The following is a 17,799-nucleotide window of genomic DNA, read 5'->3' on the forward strand; positions in this document are numbered from 1 at the left end:
AGAGACTAACCAATTTCTCTACGTAAAAGAATAAATGGACACAAATCAGACGTCAAGAATTATAACATTCAAAAACCAGTCGGAGAACACTTCAATCTCTTTGGTCACTCGATTACAGACCTAAAAGTAGCAATTCTTCAACAAAAAAAACTTCAAAAACACGCTCCAAGGAGAGACTGCTGAATTGGAATTAATTTGCAAACTGGATACAATTAACTTAGGCTTGAATAAAGACTGGGAGTGGATGGGTCATTACACAAAGTAAAACTATTTCCCCATGTTTATTCCCCCCCCACATCCCCACCCCACTCTTCCTCAGACGTTCTTGTCAACTGCTGGAAATGGCCCACCTTGATTATCACTACAAAAGGTTTTCTCCCCCCTCCTCCGCTTTCCTGCTGGTAATAGCTCACCTTAAGTGATCACTCTCGTTAAAGTGTGTATGGTAACACCCAGTGTTTCATGTTCTCTGTGTATATAAAGCTCCCCACTGTATTTTCCACTGAATGCATCCGATGAAGTGAGCTATAGCTCATGAAAGCTTATGCTCAAATAAATTTGTTAGTCTCTAAGGTGCCTCAAGTACTCCTTTTCTTTTTAAGTATATATTGGTTTCTCAATGACCATATCCATCCATATTCTCTCAAATGTGGTTTCCACTAATAGCATTGGGACCAGGGGGACCTTCGGGACATTCTTAGCTGCTGAATACGTTCACTGGGGGCAGAAAGAGCAATACTCCCTAACTGCACGATGCACCCTGAGCAGAAAAACAGGGCCAGTATCCACTCCAGAGTCTTCTCCTGACCTAGATGCACCGTACAGAGAATATAATGAGCTAGCTGCATTGCAGCTTGGCAATACTTATGGGGGACGAGTAACTGAGTTCCTACTACCCCCAACTGCAAGTTTCACTCCGCTCTATACAGTGGCTCTTTCGCTAACAAAAAGTGGGGGGTAGTGTCTCAGGTGCTGGGGGTCCATTGTATCCTCATTCATGTATGCCACTTGTTCACAGCTGTAGCTAAATGTCGCATCATCATATTGTTCTCATTCAGAGGCTTTAAAGCAATAAGGGACCATCATGATCATGAAATTCGACCTCCTGCACATCGCAGGCCACAGAACCTCACCCACACACTCCTGTAATGGACCCCTAACCTCTGGCTGCATTACTGAAGTCCTCAAATCCTGATTTAAAGACTTGAAGTTACAGAGAATCCACCATTTACTCTAGTTCAAATCAGATGTGATCTGTGCCCCATGCTGCAAGGTCTCTGTCAGTCTGACCTGGGAGGAAATTCTTTCCTGATACAAATATAGTGATCAGTTAGACCCTGAGTATGTGAGCAAGACCCACCAGCCAGACATCTACCCATCTCCCCCAATTCAGAGCCCTCCCCATCTTGTGTCCCGGCTGTGGCCATTGGAGATATTTGGTAATGGCATTTGTAGCATACTATTATATGGAACCGCATCATACCATCCCCTCCATAAACTTAACAGGCTCGATCTTGAAACAAATTAGGGATTTTCTCTCACTATTTCCCTTGGAAGGCTGTTCCAGGGCTTCTCTGAGGTTTAGGAATCTTCATCTAATTTGAAGCCTAAGCTTGTTGATGACCAGTTTATATTATTCTTGTGCCAACACTGGCCTTTAATTTAAATAATTCCTTTCCCACCCTGGTGTTTATCTCTCTGATGTATTTATAGAGAGCAATCCTATCTCCCCTCAACCTTCAAAGTTCCTTAAGTCTCCTCTCATAAGATAGGTTCTCCATTCCATTTCCTAGTAGCCCATCTCTTTACCTGTGCCAATTTGAATTAATCTTTCTTAAACACAGGAGACCAGAATTGCATATGGTATTCTAAATGAGGTCTCACCAGTGCCTTGTACAATGATGATAACACTGCCATATCTTTACTGCTTATACCTTACCTAATGCATACTAGGATTGCATTAGCTTTTTTTCACAGCTGCATCACATTAGCGACTTGTAGTCATCCTGTGATCAACCTGTACAACCAAGTCTTTTTCTTCCTTTCTCGTTTCCCAAGTGCTACATCCCCAGCTTATAGCAAAAATTCTTGTTGTTAGTTCCTATATGAATGATCTTGCGCTTTGCAATTTTCAAGGTCATCCAAATCTTCCAGTATGCTATTCCGGTCCTCCTCCATATTGGCGATACCTCCCAACTTTGTGGCATCTGCAAATTTTGTTAACCCACTTCCACTTCTTGTGCCATGCTCATTAATGAAAATATTAAATAAGATTGGTCCCAAAGACAGATCCCTGAGGAACTCCAGTAGTAAATTCCCTCCAGCCTGACATTTCACCTTTCAGCATGACATATTGTAGTCTCCACTTTAACCAGTTCCTTACACACCTTTTGATTCTCATATTAATCCCCATCTTCACCAGTTTAACTATTAATTTCCCATGTTGAACTGTATCAAAGGCTTTACTGAAATTCAAGTAGATTAGATCTACTGCATTTCCTTTGTCTAGAATCTTGGTTATCTTCTCAAGGAAAGAGATCAGGTTGATCTGGCATGATCTTCCTTTAGTAATCTACCTTGGACGAAGCTTTCCCCTCGCATTAGGGCCTCAAGGTCCACAGGAAGTACCAGTTGTTTAGGCATCTCCCTGGCTGGCTCTGGTCCTGGGACATACCCTCCTTGGGGTTTTCCGAGTCCCCCAAGCCCACTGAGTCTGCTGTGTTCACAGGCCAGGTCTTGTCAAGGTGTTCAGCTGAAGCATTGGTTAGTTCATTAACAATTTGCCAAAAGTAGGGCCAATCTTGGCCATTTATCACCGGGTATTCAAATTTTTTGGCTAGCTCTATTGTAACTGAATTGGTGAGGGTCCCCACTGACAGTTCCAGTTGTACACTGGGACAAGGCTTCACATCTCCATGTATATACTGCAAGCAAATTGTCCCCTCTGGGTTCATTGGCTAACCCACTAGGGTGGCTTGCATAACCACTTGGCTACACCTACAAGCCCTAGGACCTCCTTCCCTTGGACCCATAGTGGGACTGTCAATTTAGGGGAAGTCCTCCTGTCATCTGCCGTCCAACTCTCTGCCTATTCCCTTTCTATCCATGGGCACTCTTTCTTCATATGCCCCTGTTGCCCACAGGAGTAGCATATTACCAAGCTCATCTCTGCGGGCTCCTGCCTGGCAGGGAGCAGCTGTTAAACTATGAATGGGACCTGTGTCTGAGCTCAAGGGCTCCAGCCTGGTTGTTTGCATCACCAGACAGTAATCCGGGTGATGCCTCACTGAGCTTGGCCCCGTGTCTTGCCAAGGTCTTCTCTTCTCTGTGCGGGTAGCTCAGTCATTGGGGTGGGGTTTGCACTTGTTTTCTGTCACGCCCAGGGTATGGTGTCTGCTGGTGGGTATCTGGTGCCATGGTTGGCAAGAGAGTAGAGGCTACGCGTGTCCCATCTCTAGCAACCAATGGACTGTGAGAAATTTCTCCATCAGCTGCACCGTCTCCAACGATGACTTGGGGTGATGCCGGAATACACACTCCTGGCCCCTTACTGGAAGCATGGATACAAACTGCTCCATTAGGCCCAACTCTGCAACTTCGGCCCTGGAGCGAAGTCATCACCGACAGTGCTCTTTTAATTGTTGGGTTACCACCTGGGTTATATCTCTGCTCTAAAGTGCTGCCAGTGTGTCTCTCATGTACAGGTAATTTAAATAGCTACCCTGGCCGATTGTAGTCTCAAGCCAGTGATGGATCAAGATTACGGCAAGCCAATTGAGCCTGTCCTGTCAGGTAAGGAGCTAAACTAACACCCAATACTCCAAAGGGCATTGAGAGGCCAGCAGCTCCCCCTCGAAGGTGGTGAGGAATGCTTCTGGATTGTTGTCCGGGCCTATCTTAGTTAACTTCACTGACACAGATGGCAGAGCTCCCCCTGTTGTATTGGGCCCTGCCTGCCTTCTCTGGGCAGGGACCAATGGTCTTAACTATTGCAGAAAGTCCAGAGTTTGTGCTGCTGGACACAATCTCCTTCAGCAGCTGCTGCTGCTGCATTGCTCGGGCCTGCTGCTGGACTCTCCACTGCTGCAACATCTGCTGCTGGGATTGCTGGTGCTGGTTGGCCTGCTGTTGTTGCCACTCCACCATCAACTTACATCAGTGCTCGGGGGCCACCTTGGCAGAAGACCCCTCTCATCAGACTGGTGCGGAACCTGTTTCTGTCTCAGGGCCTTGTATAGGCATAGGGCTTCATCGTCCGCATTGCCCCACAGTTGTAGTTGGCCAACCCTCAGCCTGGGTTTGGCCATAGTCTCTTTCAGTCTCTGGTCCTTGGCCCTCTATCCCTCCAGGCCTGGGCAATCTCAGATTTCCCGGCAGGAGTTCAGCTCACTCCCACGATCCTTCTTTGAGTCCAATTACCTCTAATTCTTGGCGGTGCTCCCCAGGTCCCACCACAGGTAATTAGCTTGGAGCAGCCTTACATGGGGCCTCTTGCCTGTATCATGCTTTCACTGTCTGCCCCCAAACAAGGTGGGGGGCGGGGCAGGGCAGGGAGGCTAGCCCTGGGGCTGGGCTCCTTTTGCTACTGGCAGTCCCTGGCAGCCTCTCCTCCAGGGCAAACTTTGCCCCATTTCTGTGGCGAGCATCACCTTTCTAAGTTCCCCTTTTCCAGGTGAAACATGTTCTGCAGGCGCACCTAATTGGTGCTGCCTGAGTGCATGAATGTTTGTTAGCCTTTAAATCGGGGGATGGGAGTGTATCCAATCACGGGAGTTACACTTGTAACCCTTGTGTTTTACAGAAACACATTTCTTGTGACTGTCCTTAATATAGCGATTAGCGACAAACAACATAAGCAGCATTCAGCTACGTGCTACTTTATTTCAGTGCTATACAGAAGGAAGGAATAACCACTGGAAGGATGGCATTTGATGTACAAAAAGGCTGTATATTACGCAGAGTCTCCACTCTAGAGACTTGGCTTGTGTTCACATAGCAAAGGGCAATAGTCCATCCCATGCTAGTACAAAATCTAAGTATAAAATTTCCTGGCTTATTCCTTTATTAAAAGAATACTGTGGAATCCTCTTATAGGAATAATAATACTTTCACCCCTTCTTGTCAACCGTTGAGAAGAGCTGGACCTCTTTAGGGAGTTCAGAATAGTCCACTTCCACCTTAATTGAATTGGCTTGTTAGCACTTACCCCCCACGTTGTAAGGCAACTCCCATCTTCTCATATGCTGTGTATTTACACCTCCCTACTCTATGTTCCACTCCATGCATCTGATAAAATGGGTTTTAGCCCACAAAAGCTTATGCCCAAATAAATTTGTTAGTCTCTAAGGTGCCACAAGGACTCCTAGTTGTTTTTGCTGATACAGACTAACATGGCTACCACTCTGAAACCTGTCACCTCAATACTGGTTGTTTTTGCTCTTTCAGGGATGTTAAAAGTTGAGACTTGGTCTCACCAGTGGAGCTTCTGAACAGAATGGAGACAGTGCATGTGAAAATTTTCAAGTTGTTTGAGGTTGTGTGTGTAGGGGGTGTGTGTGTGTGTGTGTAAATCTGTCCATGTTTCACACCCATATACAAGGGATGCTATTACTGCTGCCTTGTATATCATCAGATTTGTTGACTGTTTGATGGTGCACTGGATGAGTAGCTTAAGGTGAAGTCCTCCAAAGGCCTGGCTTACTTTTAATATTCTAGATGATGTGTCACACAGTTATATAGACTCAAAGCTTTATCTCTCAGTGACTGGAAGAAATAGTGACCTGTATGAAAACCATTTGGCTTAAGATCAACCTGAAAAGGGTGGCGAGAATGCTGTTCAGTACAGGGAAGCCTCCTGAGGGCCTAGAACCACCTCATAAACTGAGGTTGTCTCTTCCCTTTGTCAAAGAAGTTGTGGTCCCATTAGGTGCATCTCTGCTTCTAGCAAATAGCAACCGTGGCCACAAATGCCCTTTTCCATCTTCAGCTTGCTAAAAGATTGCAGCATATACTCCTTGGAGATCTTGCCTCACTCCTCCATGCCTTTGCACAATGCTTCTAGGCTGGAGCAAGTCACAAAGGCCACTCAGAAATTTCAGCAAGTGCTGCAGAACCAGGCTGTCCATCTCCTGAGTAGGATGGGAGAATGAGGGTGTATTCTACCTGTGCTTCATATTCTGAGATAGCTGCCTGCAAATTGCCTGGTGACATTCAAGATATTGGTTACAATCAGCAAACCTCTAAATGCCTTCTGGCCCAGCTACTCTAGGAGCCACCTTTCTGTCTCTCACCCATCACAGAACCTGTTCTTATCTGGACCACTTAGTGAGCTGGAACTACAGAGGCCATTGCCTCTGTAATCCACTACTCCCAGGGGTTTGCCTACGGTTGGCCACATTTAGAAAACCCCTAAGACTCATCTCTCTTTCTAGGCTTTTTTCATAAGTACGAGCTCATTTTTCCTGTGCTCTCAATGTCCTCCTTATTTCTGTCCTCTTAAAAATGTGGTTCCCACGTGGTCACAGGTTGTTAGCACCTTACTGTACAGGGAATTGTTTTTTTGTGTTCGTCTAATCGTTGTTGTTGTATATGTATTTATTTATTTTTATTACCATAGTGCCTAAGACCAGAACCCTGTTGTGGTAGGTGCTGTACATACACAGAACGAAAAGACCGTCCCTGCCACAGGGAGCTTACAGTCTAAGCCATGTATGTTGTGCATAAGGCACTGGACTCGGACTTAGGGGATCTGGGTTCAGTTCGAGGTTCAGCAGAGGCATCCTGTGTGACCTTGAGCAAGTGACTCTCTGTCTTTCTGTGCTGACCTCAGTTCCCCATTTGTAAAATGCAGATACTTCCTTTCTTCCACCATTTGCCTGTTTAGATGGTGCAAGGACTGTTTTTCTACTGTCTTGCATAACAGGGCTGTGATCTCAGGCAGTGCATCTAGGTGCTAGTGTAACACCAATAACAATGAATTAGAATACTGGCAATTATATGTCTATTTTTAATTACATTTGAATGTTTAAAACTCAAGATAGGTGTGTCAAAGACTGCATTATTCTCTGGAGAGCCAGCTAATCCTAATGTAATTTAAATAGCATCTTTTCTTGGTGCTTGGTGTTGCTTTTATGTAAGCACGGTTGGAGAAAAGAGAGTCCCTCAGCTCCCCCTGGTGTGAATACTTTATTTGTACTATGTCAAGCAGAAAACAAATGTGATTTGTATGGCTTTTGATCAGTCATTTTTACAATGCTTTTCTACTGCTGTAAAGCAGAATAATACTGTCACAAATTTTACATGAAAAAAATACGCCTAGAAGGGATTGGTAGCTCTTGTGTGTTCAATTAATGTCAGGCTTGTAAAGTTCTCAGACAATAAGGGCAGCAAATACTCAGCTGATAGATGCTAAGAATGGGGAATCTACAACTTAGTGGATCTTTGTGTTTTAATAATAATCTCTGATTGCAGTTCCCAGGACCTGGGTATAAAATAAACCAGCAACCAGGAAACTTGTGTGGGGTTGTTTCAGCATTCACTTTTGCAAAGATTTGAAGTAGCTATCTCACTGAAGTGTAGGAAGAGCAAGCAACCGTATGGTACCTTCCCTTCAGGCCTCATTACTGCAGACAACTTTAGCATACGCACCTATGCAATCTTTGAGTGCTATTCTCTAAGGATATCATTGTGTATGCACAAGTGTGCCCAGGACCAGAAATTCTTCAATAGTGGTGTCCACTTGTCCACACCTGCATCCTGTGCCCCGTTGTAAGCCCAACTGAGAGCAAAGGATGGTGCAGACTGACTGTCTCTCCCCTCTGCCATGTACATTGGTCAAACTGGACAGTCTCTACGTAAAAGAATAAATGGACGCCAATTAGATGTCAAGAATTATAACATTCATAAACCAGTCAGAGAACACTTCAATCTCTCTGGTCACGCGATTACAGACATGAAAGTTGCGATATTACAACAAAAAAACTTCAAAACCAGACTCCAGCGAGAGACTGTTGAATTGGAATTCATTTGCAAATTGGATACAATTAACTTAGGCTTGAATAGAGACTGGGAGTGACTAAGTCATTATGCAAGGTAACCTATTTCCCCTTGTTTTTTCCTAACACACACCCCCCCCCCCGGTTCTTGTTAAACCTTGGATTTGTGCTGGAAATGGCCCAACTTGATTATCATACACATTGTAAGGAGAGTGATCACTTTAGATAAGCTATTACCAGCAGGAGAGTGGGGTGGGGGGAGAGAGAACCTTTTGTAGTGGTAAACACCCATTTTTTCATGCTTTGTGTGTATAAAAAGATCTTCTATACTTTCCACAGTATGCATCCGATGAAGTGAGCTGTAGCTCATGAAAGCTTATGCTCAAATAAATTGGTTAGTCTCTAAGGTGCTACAAGTACTCCTTTTCTTTTTGCGAATACAGACTAACACGGCTGTTACTCTGAAACCTGACATTCCTTTTCTACCACTCATGGTCTGGGGTGGAACCTCCATTTCTGTGGCAATTTCTGCTCTTGGGTGATTTACTTAATCAAATTTGTAAATATTGTAGATAGGACTTTTAGTTTCGATAGTTAGTTAGTTTGGCTTGTAGTGATAGTGAGCTGGAAGTTGGGGGGGGGTTCCCCCTACCAATTCCACCACTGTTTCAGGCACCTTTATGCCCAAAATTCCAGGCTTGAAGCCTTGCCGTGCGTGCCCCTGGTTTTCCTGATGACCTGCATAAGACCTGCCTGTATTGCCTCTGGGAAGCTCACATCCCTTCCAAGTCCAGTATCTGCCACACTTTCCCTCGTCTTACCAGGCAGACTCGTGAATTCAGGCTCCAGAGACATCTTATGCAATTCTCATGAGGCCCCATTCAGATTACGGCCCTTCTGCTCCCCTTCCACTCATCCAGACCTGCTGGCGAATCACCAAGCTTTGATGTCCAGATACAACTTCTTGAATTACAACAAGCTGTCAGAATTACATCAAGTTTCCACAGGCCATCCTGGATGAAGGAAAGTTAGTTTCAATATCTTCTCTCCAGAAATCCCCTGATGTAGCAAACACAGTGTCACGCTCTTTGGCTACCTCGGTAGTCTTGAGAAGGGCTTTGTGCCTACAGACCTCGGAGTTCCCTAAAGAGGTCCAACTACTGTGGAGGACTTCCCCTAGAAGGTAGCAACCTCTAATGACGAAATGGACGAGTCACTACATACCCTCAAAAATTCTCAAGTTATCCTCCACTCTCTGGCGATATATACTCCGGCAACCCATAGAAAATATTCCTGGCCTCCTCCACTTCAACATTGACTACTGTCTCCATCCTTCTTTCAACAGCAGACATATGAACCTCCCAAGAAATGGCAAAGGACCCAGCAGGATAGACAGTCTGCACCATCATCCTCCACTCTGCAGTCTCAGCCAAAGTCATTTTGATGCAATGCCCAACAGTCAACAACTAGATTCCACACCCCCTGCTACACCTTCAGTGGCCACCTGTGTCATTTTCTCCCAGTGTGGCACATTATCACGACAGACAAATGGGTACTGGCCATTTCTGTCAAAAGGCTGCATGCTGGAAGTTGCTTCTTCCCCGCATCCCTTTTTCAGGGGCCCCTCTCACCAGAGGATTCTTAACAAGAAGCAGACTCTCTTCTCTAGCTGTGGGCAATAGAGCCCAAACCATTTCCTCATGTAGGTAAGGGCTTTTACTCAAGGTACTTCTTCTACACCCCCCTTCAAAAAAAGGGGAGCTGGAGATCCATTCTGGACCTCAGACAGTTGAATGTCTTCATCTGACACTCAAAGTTCAGAATGATGACTCTGACCTCTATAATGCCTTTCCTCAAATCAGGTGATTGATTTACAGCCCTCAGTTTAAAAGATGCATACTTTCATTTGGACATTCATCCTGTTCTCAGAAGGTTCCTGGGCTTTACAGTGGGCCAAGAGCACTTTCTGTACAAGATGCTCCCCTTTGGCCTCCTCACAGCTCCAAGTACTTGCAATCATGGCCACATACTTTCACAGACAGGGAAGACCAATATTTCCCTACCTGGACAATTGACTGCTCACAGGTCAATCATGCCAGGAGGTACAAGCAATAGCCACCACCTCACTCCAACTCTTTCATTCCCTCAGACTCTAAGTCAGTTTAGACACATTGACGCTCAGACAAACCATAGATTTCACTGGGATGGGCCTAAACTCAGTCACATCAAGGCCCTACTCTGCCTCAAGACCAGCTCCTCGCCACTAGGGATCTGATCAACCAGCTTCATCTCAGACCTCAGACTCCAGTCCAATCCTGCTTGGTCTTTGTTAGGTCACATGGTGGAGTGCACCTATGTCTCTCCATTTGTGTGTCTGCACCTATGACCCCTTCAAATATGGTTACAGTCTATGCCCCAAACAGGGATTCCTTGGACAAGAAGGTCTCTCTTCCTCAGGAGATGTTGACATCGCTCACCTGATGGCAGAGCAGAGACACAGTATGAGTGGGAGTCTCCTTTGTTCCCACACTCCCTACAGAGTCGCTCACAATGGACGCCTCCCTACTGGGATGGGAGTGCATCTTGACAACCAGAAAATCCACGACTCCTGGTCCCCACAGGAATCCACACTACATATCAATGTGTTAGAGCTTCGGGCAGTTCACAAGACGAGCAAGTCATTTATACCCATTGTTTGGTCCACACACGTCCAGGTCAGAGCAGACAACATGACCATCTTGTACTATATAAACGAGCAGGGAGGAGCAAGATCCTTTGGACTCTGCAGAGAGACAGTCCAGCTCTGAAACTGGGGCATCAGCCACAGGGGGAGGGATAGCTCAGTGGTTTGAGCATTGGCCTGCTAAACCAGGGTTGTGAGTTCAGTCCTTGAGGGGGCCATTTAGGGATCTGGGGCAAAAAAAAAAAAAATTGGGGAGTGTGCCTGCTTTGAGCCGGGAGTTGGACTAGATGATCTCCTTAGGTTCCTTCCAACTCTGATAGTCTATGAGAATCACCCAACACATCCCAGGGTGATGAATTTCCTGGCAGACAGTTTCAGCAGGCATTTACACAAAGACCACCAGTGGGAACTCCACCCATCTTCCAACAATCTGGCAGGGTGTCCTGTCTTGGGATCCGTCAAGGCCTCAGTTCCAGAGGGGATGCCTTCCTGGGCAAGTGGTAAGAACCACTGATGTACACTTTCCCTCCCATCCCTCTGCTTCCTTGCATACTCAAGAAGATCAAACTTGATGGAACAACAGAGATCCTGATAGCACCTTAGTGGCTCAGGCAAATTTCGTTCACTACCACACTATAGCTAGCCTCACAGCATCCCTCTACCTACAACCATTCCTTGGCCTGCTGTCCCAGAACATGGCTAGGAGGAACCAGCCCAACCCAGCATCCCTACATGTGGCAGCACAAGTTTTGGATGGACAACCAACATAGTTCCTCAGTTACAGCTTGAGACCTTTTATGCAGATATGTTACACCGCTACATGGAAACAATTCTCCCTTTGGTGCCAGCACCACCAGTTACCTGCTGGGACACCAGGAATCCCCCTCATGCTGGAGTATCTTCTATCACTCAAGACATCCAGCTTGATCTGAAGACATCCAGCCTGATCTTTCTGCTCACAGGAGAACACTGTTTGAATCTTTAGCCTCCCATTCCCTCCTGCACCTATATAAGTGGCCTTCTTAACAATGATTAACTCTGCTAGAAGGGTTGGAAATCTTGGAGCCCTTAAGGTAGATCCGCCTTGTACAGTTTTCCATAAGGAGAAGGTTTTGTTGCAACTACATCCTATGTTCACCTCTAAGAGTTCCATCTTAACCAGACTGTTCACCTTCCAATGTTTTCCCCTAAGCCTCACCAAAGCATGGAGAAGACAATACTCCATTCCGTGGATGTGTGCAGGGCTTTATCCTTCTACCTGCACAGAATAGACCCCAAAATTCTTTGTTGTTATTACTGAAAGAATGAAGGAGAAAGCTGTTTCCTCTCAAAGGCTCTGTAGGTAGATTTTCTCCACCATTCTTTCCCATGATGTTATGAAAGCCCCTCAGGGGCCATTCTGCAAAAGTCCAAGTGGCATCAATAGGGGAATCCCCCTCTCGGAGATATGCAGAGCAGCTGCTTGGGCTTCCATACAGACTTTTACCAGGCATTATTCACTGGTCCAAGCTTCTGCTATGGATGCATCATTTGGCTTGGTGATCTTCCACTCTGTGGCACAGCATACCCTCCTCTGCAACAAACACTGCTTGAGACCCACCCACAGTGAATACCCATAGGGACCCACACTTGAAGAAGAAATGAAGTTACTTAACTTACAATAACTGGATTTCTTCCAGATGCATAGGCCCTATGGATAATCATGGCCTGCCCTACTTTCCCTCTGCTTGTGTCATCTTCTGATTCGTGGTAGAGTTGGAGCTGGAGAGGCGATCAGTCTGCATCACCCTTATGCCCTCAGCTGGGAGCACAAGGAGGTGCAGGGCGCAGGCATGGACCAGGCTATTGAAGAAGTTGCGGTCTCAGGTGCAAAGAGCACAAGTGCACATACAGTGAATACCATAAGGACCACACATCTCAAAGAACTCCAGTTACTGTAAGGTAAGTAAGCCTAGGCTTTCTGGTACTATAACTGGGATTTGAAAAATAAAAGACTTCATTGCCCAATTCCATTACTGTTCTCAACCTGAAAAAAGACTTTCCTTTCTAAAATGTCCATATTGTTGCTGGGACTGGATGATGTAACTATCCCATCTGACAAATTTCGACCTATAGAGACAATGTTTTGTTCCTCAACACACACTTTTCACTTTCATACTGTGTGTGCAATGGAATGAAGGCAAAGTTGGTAGTGAAAGAATGCAGTTTGCTACCTGAGGTATACACTAGAACTCCATTTATCTGAACCGCCGTGATCCAGCTCTTTGTATTAACCCAACAACCGCCGCGCACAGGTCCAGGAGCTGGCGGTCTCTACTGTGGCCACTAGATGGCGATGCAGCCTCACTCTTCCCCATTCTCTGCATTACCCAAATTTTTGATTATCTGATCGGTCCTGTTCCCAATTAGATAAGATAAAGGGGTTCTGCTGTATTTGTTTTTCCATATGTGCATTACTATTTCTCCAAGATGTTCTCTGAGGCAATGCATTTTCCACATATTCTGTCTATTTCTTATCTATTTAAATTATGAACTCTTCAGGGCAGCAACTGTGTCTCTCAAGGTCTGTACAATCTATATAGCACAAAAGCAGAGGTCCTGTCTTGATTTAAGTAGTCACTACTGGAATATTGTAGTAACAACATGGGATAGAAGGGGAAATAGATGCACAACTGCTGCTGTTGTCATTCGTGGGAATTCTTCTATGCCCAGCATAAGAGCCCATCCTTACTCAGGCAAAACTCATGTTGGAGTGACCATAGTAAGGTCTGGACCCTAAGCATTTATCACAGCACTGTAACAAATCTTCTTTTTCCTCATCACTTTACATTTCAAGGTTCGCTACAAATAGTAGCTAATTAATCCCTCAAACCCCAGTGAAGTCAGTGAGTATTAATATCGCCATTATACAACTGGAGAAAAGGAGATGGAAATGTTGTTTACTTGTTCACGGCCACAGAGTCAGCACCAGAGAATGGGTTAGATCTCGGTAGTCACTGGTTCTCAGTTCTGGGCCTTGCTTCTGGACTGTATTGCTGGTTGGTTTTGCGAAAGAGTTACCATGCTTTTTCAATCAACACCCTATGGTCAGGTGTAAAGGATTGCACAGATTGCTCACCGGGGATTTTTGGTATAAGAAAGGCCACTCAACTTCCCCCCCCCCCCATCCCATGGCGTGCTAGAGAAATGAACACCAAAATTGCAACTGTTTTGCTTAGAAGCATTTTTTAAAATTAATCTTTGCTTCTCTTTCAGGTGTGAACAGAAAGGTGGTCTATTCCTTAGCGGACTCCGCAGATGGTTACTTCTCTGTGGATAGATCATCAGGGATCATTATTTTGGAGCATCCACTTGATAGAGAGCTGCAGCCTTCCTATAACATCAGCGTAAAAGCATCAGACCAAAGCATTGTGTTGTCCCAGTCTTCATTTGCCACAGTTACCATTACAGTGCTGGATGTTAATGACAACCCTCCTGTGTTTGAGAGAAGAGACTACCTTGTTACAGTGCCTGAAGATACCTCACCTGGCACCAAAGTACTGGCTGTTTTCGCAACAAGCAAAGACATTGGTACCAATGCAGAGATTACTTACCTCATCAGGTCTGGAAATGAGAAAGGGAAATTCAGGATCAACTCAAAGACGGGTTTGTAATACAACACCCACGAAAAGCGTCTCTCTAATTAATAGTGCTTTGGGGAAATCTGTAGAACTCAATGAGTTCCAAAGACAGCTCTCTAGATCCTTTCATTGTGGAATTAGTTTTAGACAAGTTCCACATGAAAAGGAGTGGTGTGATTTAGGGCCAGATGCAGTCACAGGTACTCAAGTGGATAGTACCTTACTCCATGAATCAGTGGCCTGGGATGTTATAGGCTCTGAGTATGGATAGCAGAAACTAGTCCTTGGGGCCCAACTATGCAGCCCTTACTCACACTCATGAGCACTTATGCCCAGTGGAGCAACTCAGGTGCTCACCAGTGTGAGCAAAGGCTCTCTGATCCTTCCCTTAAGAACTAACTTGCTGTGCTACCCAAATGTGACTCGCTGCTGACGCTCGGCAGATTGGGAGAAGATTGATCAATGGACAGAGCACTAAGGGCTTGTCTCTGGCCTTACGTTTATAACCCTGTAGAACTGCACTGACTTCAGTGAGGTTGCTCATGATCTACAGGATTGTGAAAGTAGGCTTAAACTCTTTATGCTTTTATTATGTGTAATGAGTTTTTTCAAAAAACAGACTGCTTGGCTTCTTTAAAGAAATACCCAGAAACACAGGGTATTCCAAAAGGCTACTGCTGTTTCAGTTTCCTGATTGGGATCTATTCATTATCCCCGTTAAGTAACAGCAGTGAGCTGTCATCTCTTTCTGTACCTCTCTCAGTCAGCATTCCCTCATCCCACAATATTCAGGAAGAGCCATATGGACTTGCCACCTGAGGTTCTTACCTGATTGATCTGTAATGTGAAAGCTGAAAGTAACAGTTGTTTATGGGCAGCTATAAATGTAGCTCTTAGCCTAGAAATACCCAACATGACACGTTATCTCACATACACTATACTGTGTAAAAAAATTCCCCTTCTCTCTATGGAAACTCTTCACTTACGTTAAAGGGCTTTTTAAAATAACTAATGGAAGTGTGCTTTAACTTCAGTTTATTTCAGCAAGGAGTAGGTGAATTTATACATAAGCACATGGAAAGAGATACTTAAATATTGTTAAATTTGCATTTGACAAGGAAGCCAAGGAGATAGATCAATAAAAGACAGAGGTGAAGTTTAATCGCACAAGAAGAAAATAGCATTTATTATTCATTAATGTGTGACAGCCTCATTATTGTCAGTTTAGATGCAGGAGCTGAGATTCCAGACAGCCATATACTGATGTAACATGCCTGATCAGGGCTTGAAAAATAATCCCCCTCAGTCACGCCATTTATCAATGGGAATTTCCTGCTAGCAAGTGCAGGCTTCTCCACGGGTCCTCTTCAGCGCTCCTGCTCTCAGCAAGTCATGCCAAAAGGGGAGTAATGCTCGTCTGGCTGGGGTTGCTACTCAGCCCTTCCCCTTAGTGCCCAATGGTACTTCCCTCAATGCATTTTACTCAGTGCAAAAAAACCTCTGGCTAAAGACTTGTATGTAAAGTGATTATCTTCTAAAGGTAGCATTGGTACATGAAGTTAATAAGATGAAAATGTATTCAAATCATTGGAGCAAGAGAAATTCTGTTCCTGCAGTGTTGTGAGATAGAGGTCAACATTGTTAAACCTGGTTGCCTGAAGTTAGGCTTCTAAGTCCATATTTACGCCCTAAACAAAAATAACCTGATTTTCAAAGCTGATGATTACCCAACAGCTCCCACTTCAGGTGGAGTTGTGGGTACTTAATGCTATGGAAAAATCAGACCTCCTGTATTTAGGCTGCTGAAGATAGGTATAGGTGTCATTAGCCATGTAGGTTTGAAAATTTTGGCCAGAATGTTTATTGAGTTCAGAACATTGAGCTGTGAATCAAGATGTCTGGATTCCATTTCCCGTTCTGCCACTGACTCTCTGTGAGCCTGGGCAAGTCATTAAACTGTGCTTTCTCTGTTTACCCATCTATGGCACTGGTGTAATAAAAGCTACCTCTAGTGGTGCCATTAATCATTCTGAACCACTTGAAGTTCCTGTCCTGAGAAGTGATATATAAGCTCAAGTTATTATATCTTTCTTTAATTTATACAAGAGGAAATGCAGATGTCTAATTGTATATTTTCCTTGGATTTGCTGGCATTATCGTTTCAGTAGCATCATGTGGTATTTTGCAATGGTGCTAAATAATGTATTCTAGTCTATAATTTTTTGGCTATCACTAACGCTGATAATATTACTGCTCACAGAGTTTGCTTCTTTAGATCTGTTAACATTCCCTCTCTTCTTTCAAAGGATCCATTTCTGTAATTGAAGCTCTGGACTATGAAATGTGTAAAGACTTTTACCTAAGAGTGGAAGCAAAAGATGGAGGTACGCCAGCCCTAAGTGCTGTTACTACAGTGAACATAAATGTAACGGATGTTAATGACAATGCACCAAAATTTAATCAAGAGGCCTACAGTGCAGTTATCAGTGAGGATGCTTCAGTTGGTGATTCCGTTATTATGGTGAGTATAATGTATATGATTTCAGACAGAAAGTCAATACAAGGTGTTGCGATAAATAACTATGTTTGCATAAGCATATAATAAACAATCATTCTGTGGCTGTACAGATGATAAACTGTAATAGCCACTGCACCTTTTGACCACCTTATCTGCCATCTGTCCAGTATTCTGTCTCTTCTAGAATTACTTTTAATGTTCCAAACCGCCAATCAACTTTCAAAGCAACTGCCATTTCCCCCCCTCCGCCCCCTCTCAAAAAAAGAACCCGTGAGATAAAATGTTTTCTTTTTTCCTCTCAATTTTGCACTCCACCCTAGGCATACTTTTGCCCTGGACCCATGACAGGTGATGTCTGATGTCTCGTGGCTCATCAGAGGTAGAAACACATCATATTTCTCATTGGAGAGGCAACATTTATGGCTTTCCAGTGACATAAAAAGTGTTTGAATCTAGCCCTGCTGGAATACAACATAGCATACCTCAAATCACAACACTTTCTACTGTATCTGAGACATCTGGCTTTAGTAGGGAAAGGTTGTGAAAACTAGAAGCATTAAAAGATTTTAAGGCTGAGAGTTTCAAAGGCTCCTAAGGGAGTTAGGCATCCAGCTGCCATTAAAAGTCACCTAACGCCTTTGAAAATCCCACTCTAGAGCATCAACAAATTTTCTAAAATAACTTCTGTCTAAAATGTGGATAGCCATCTGTCTTGGAGGGTTTAGACATAACAAATCCTGCATATAGTTATCAGTGGTTCACAGTCATGCTGGAAGGGCATAACGAGTGGGGTCCCGCAGGGACTGGTTCTGGGTCTGGTTCTGTTCAATATCTTCATCAGTGATTTCGATAATGGCATACAGAATATACTTACAAAGTTTGCAGATGATACCAAGCTGGGAGGTGTTGCAAGTGCTTTGGAGGATACGATTAAAATTCAAAATGATCTGGACAAACTGGAGAAATGGTCTAAAGTAAACAGGA

At 44.4% G+C, this 17,799-nt stretch overlaps 1 protein-coding gene across 8 annotated transcripts in view; it reads left to right on the forward strand.

Moving 5' to 3' along the window:
* FAT3 (FAT atypical cadherin 3) overlaps positions 1-17,799 on the forward strand; it is a 559,292-nt gene that overhangs the window by 473,580 nt on the left and 67,913 nt on the right. For all 8 annotated transcript variants that reach the window (XM_073336876.1, XM_073336917.1, XM_073336926.1 and 5 more), the window contains 2 exons: positions 13,933-14,322; positions 16,604-16,818. In XM_073336876.1, coding sequence (XP_073192977.1) covers positions 13,933-14,322; positions 16,604-16,818 — 605 coding nt within the window. The remainder of the gene's footprint in view (positions 1-13,932; positions 14,323-16,603; positions 16,819-17,799) is intronic.

The sequence above is a fragment of the Lepidochelys kempii genome, chromosome 1 (assembly GCF_965140265.1).
Source record: "Lepidochelys kempii isolate rLepKem1 chromosome 1, rLepKem1.hap2, whole genome shotgun sequence".
NCBI lineage: Eukaryota > Metazoa > Chordata > Testudines > Cheloniidae > Lepidochelys > Lepidochelys kempii.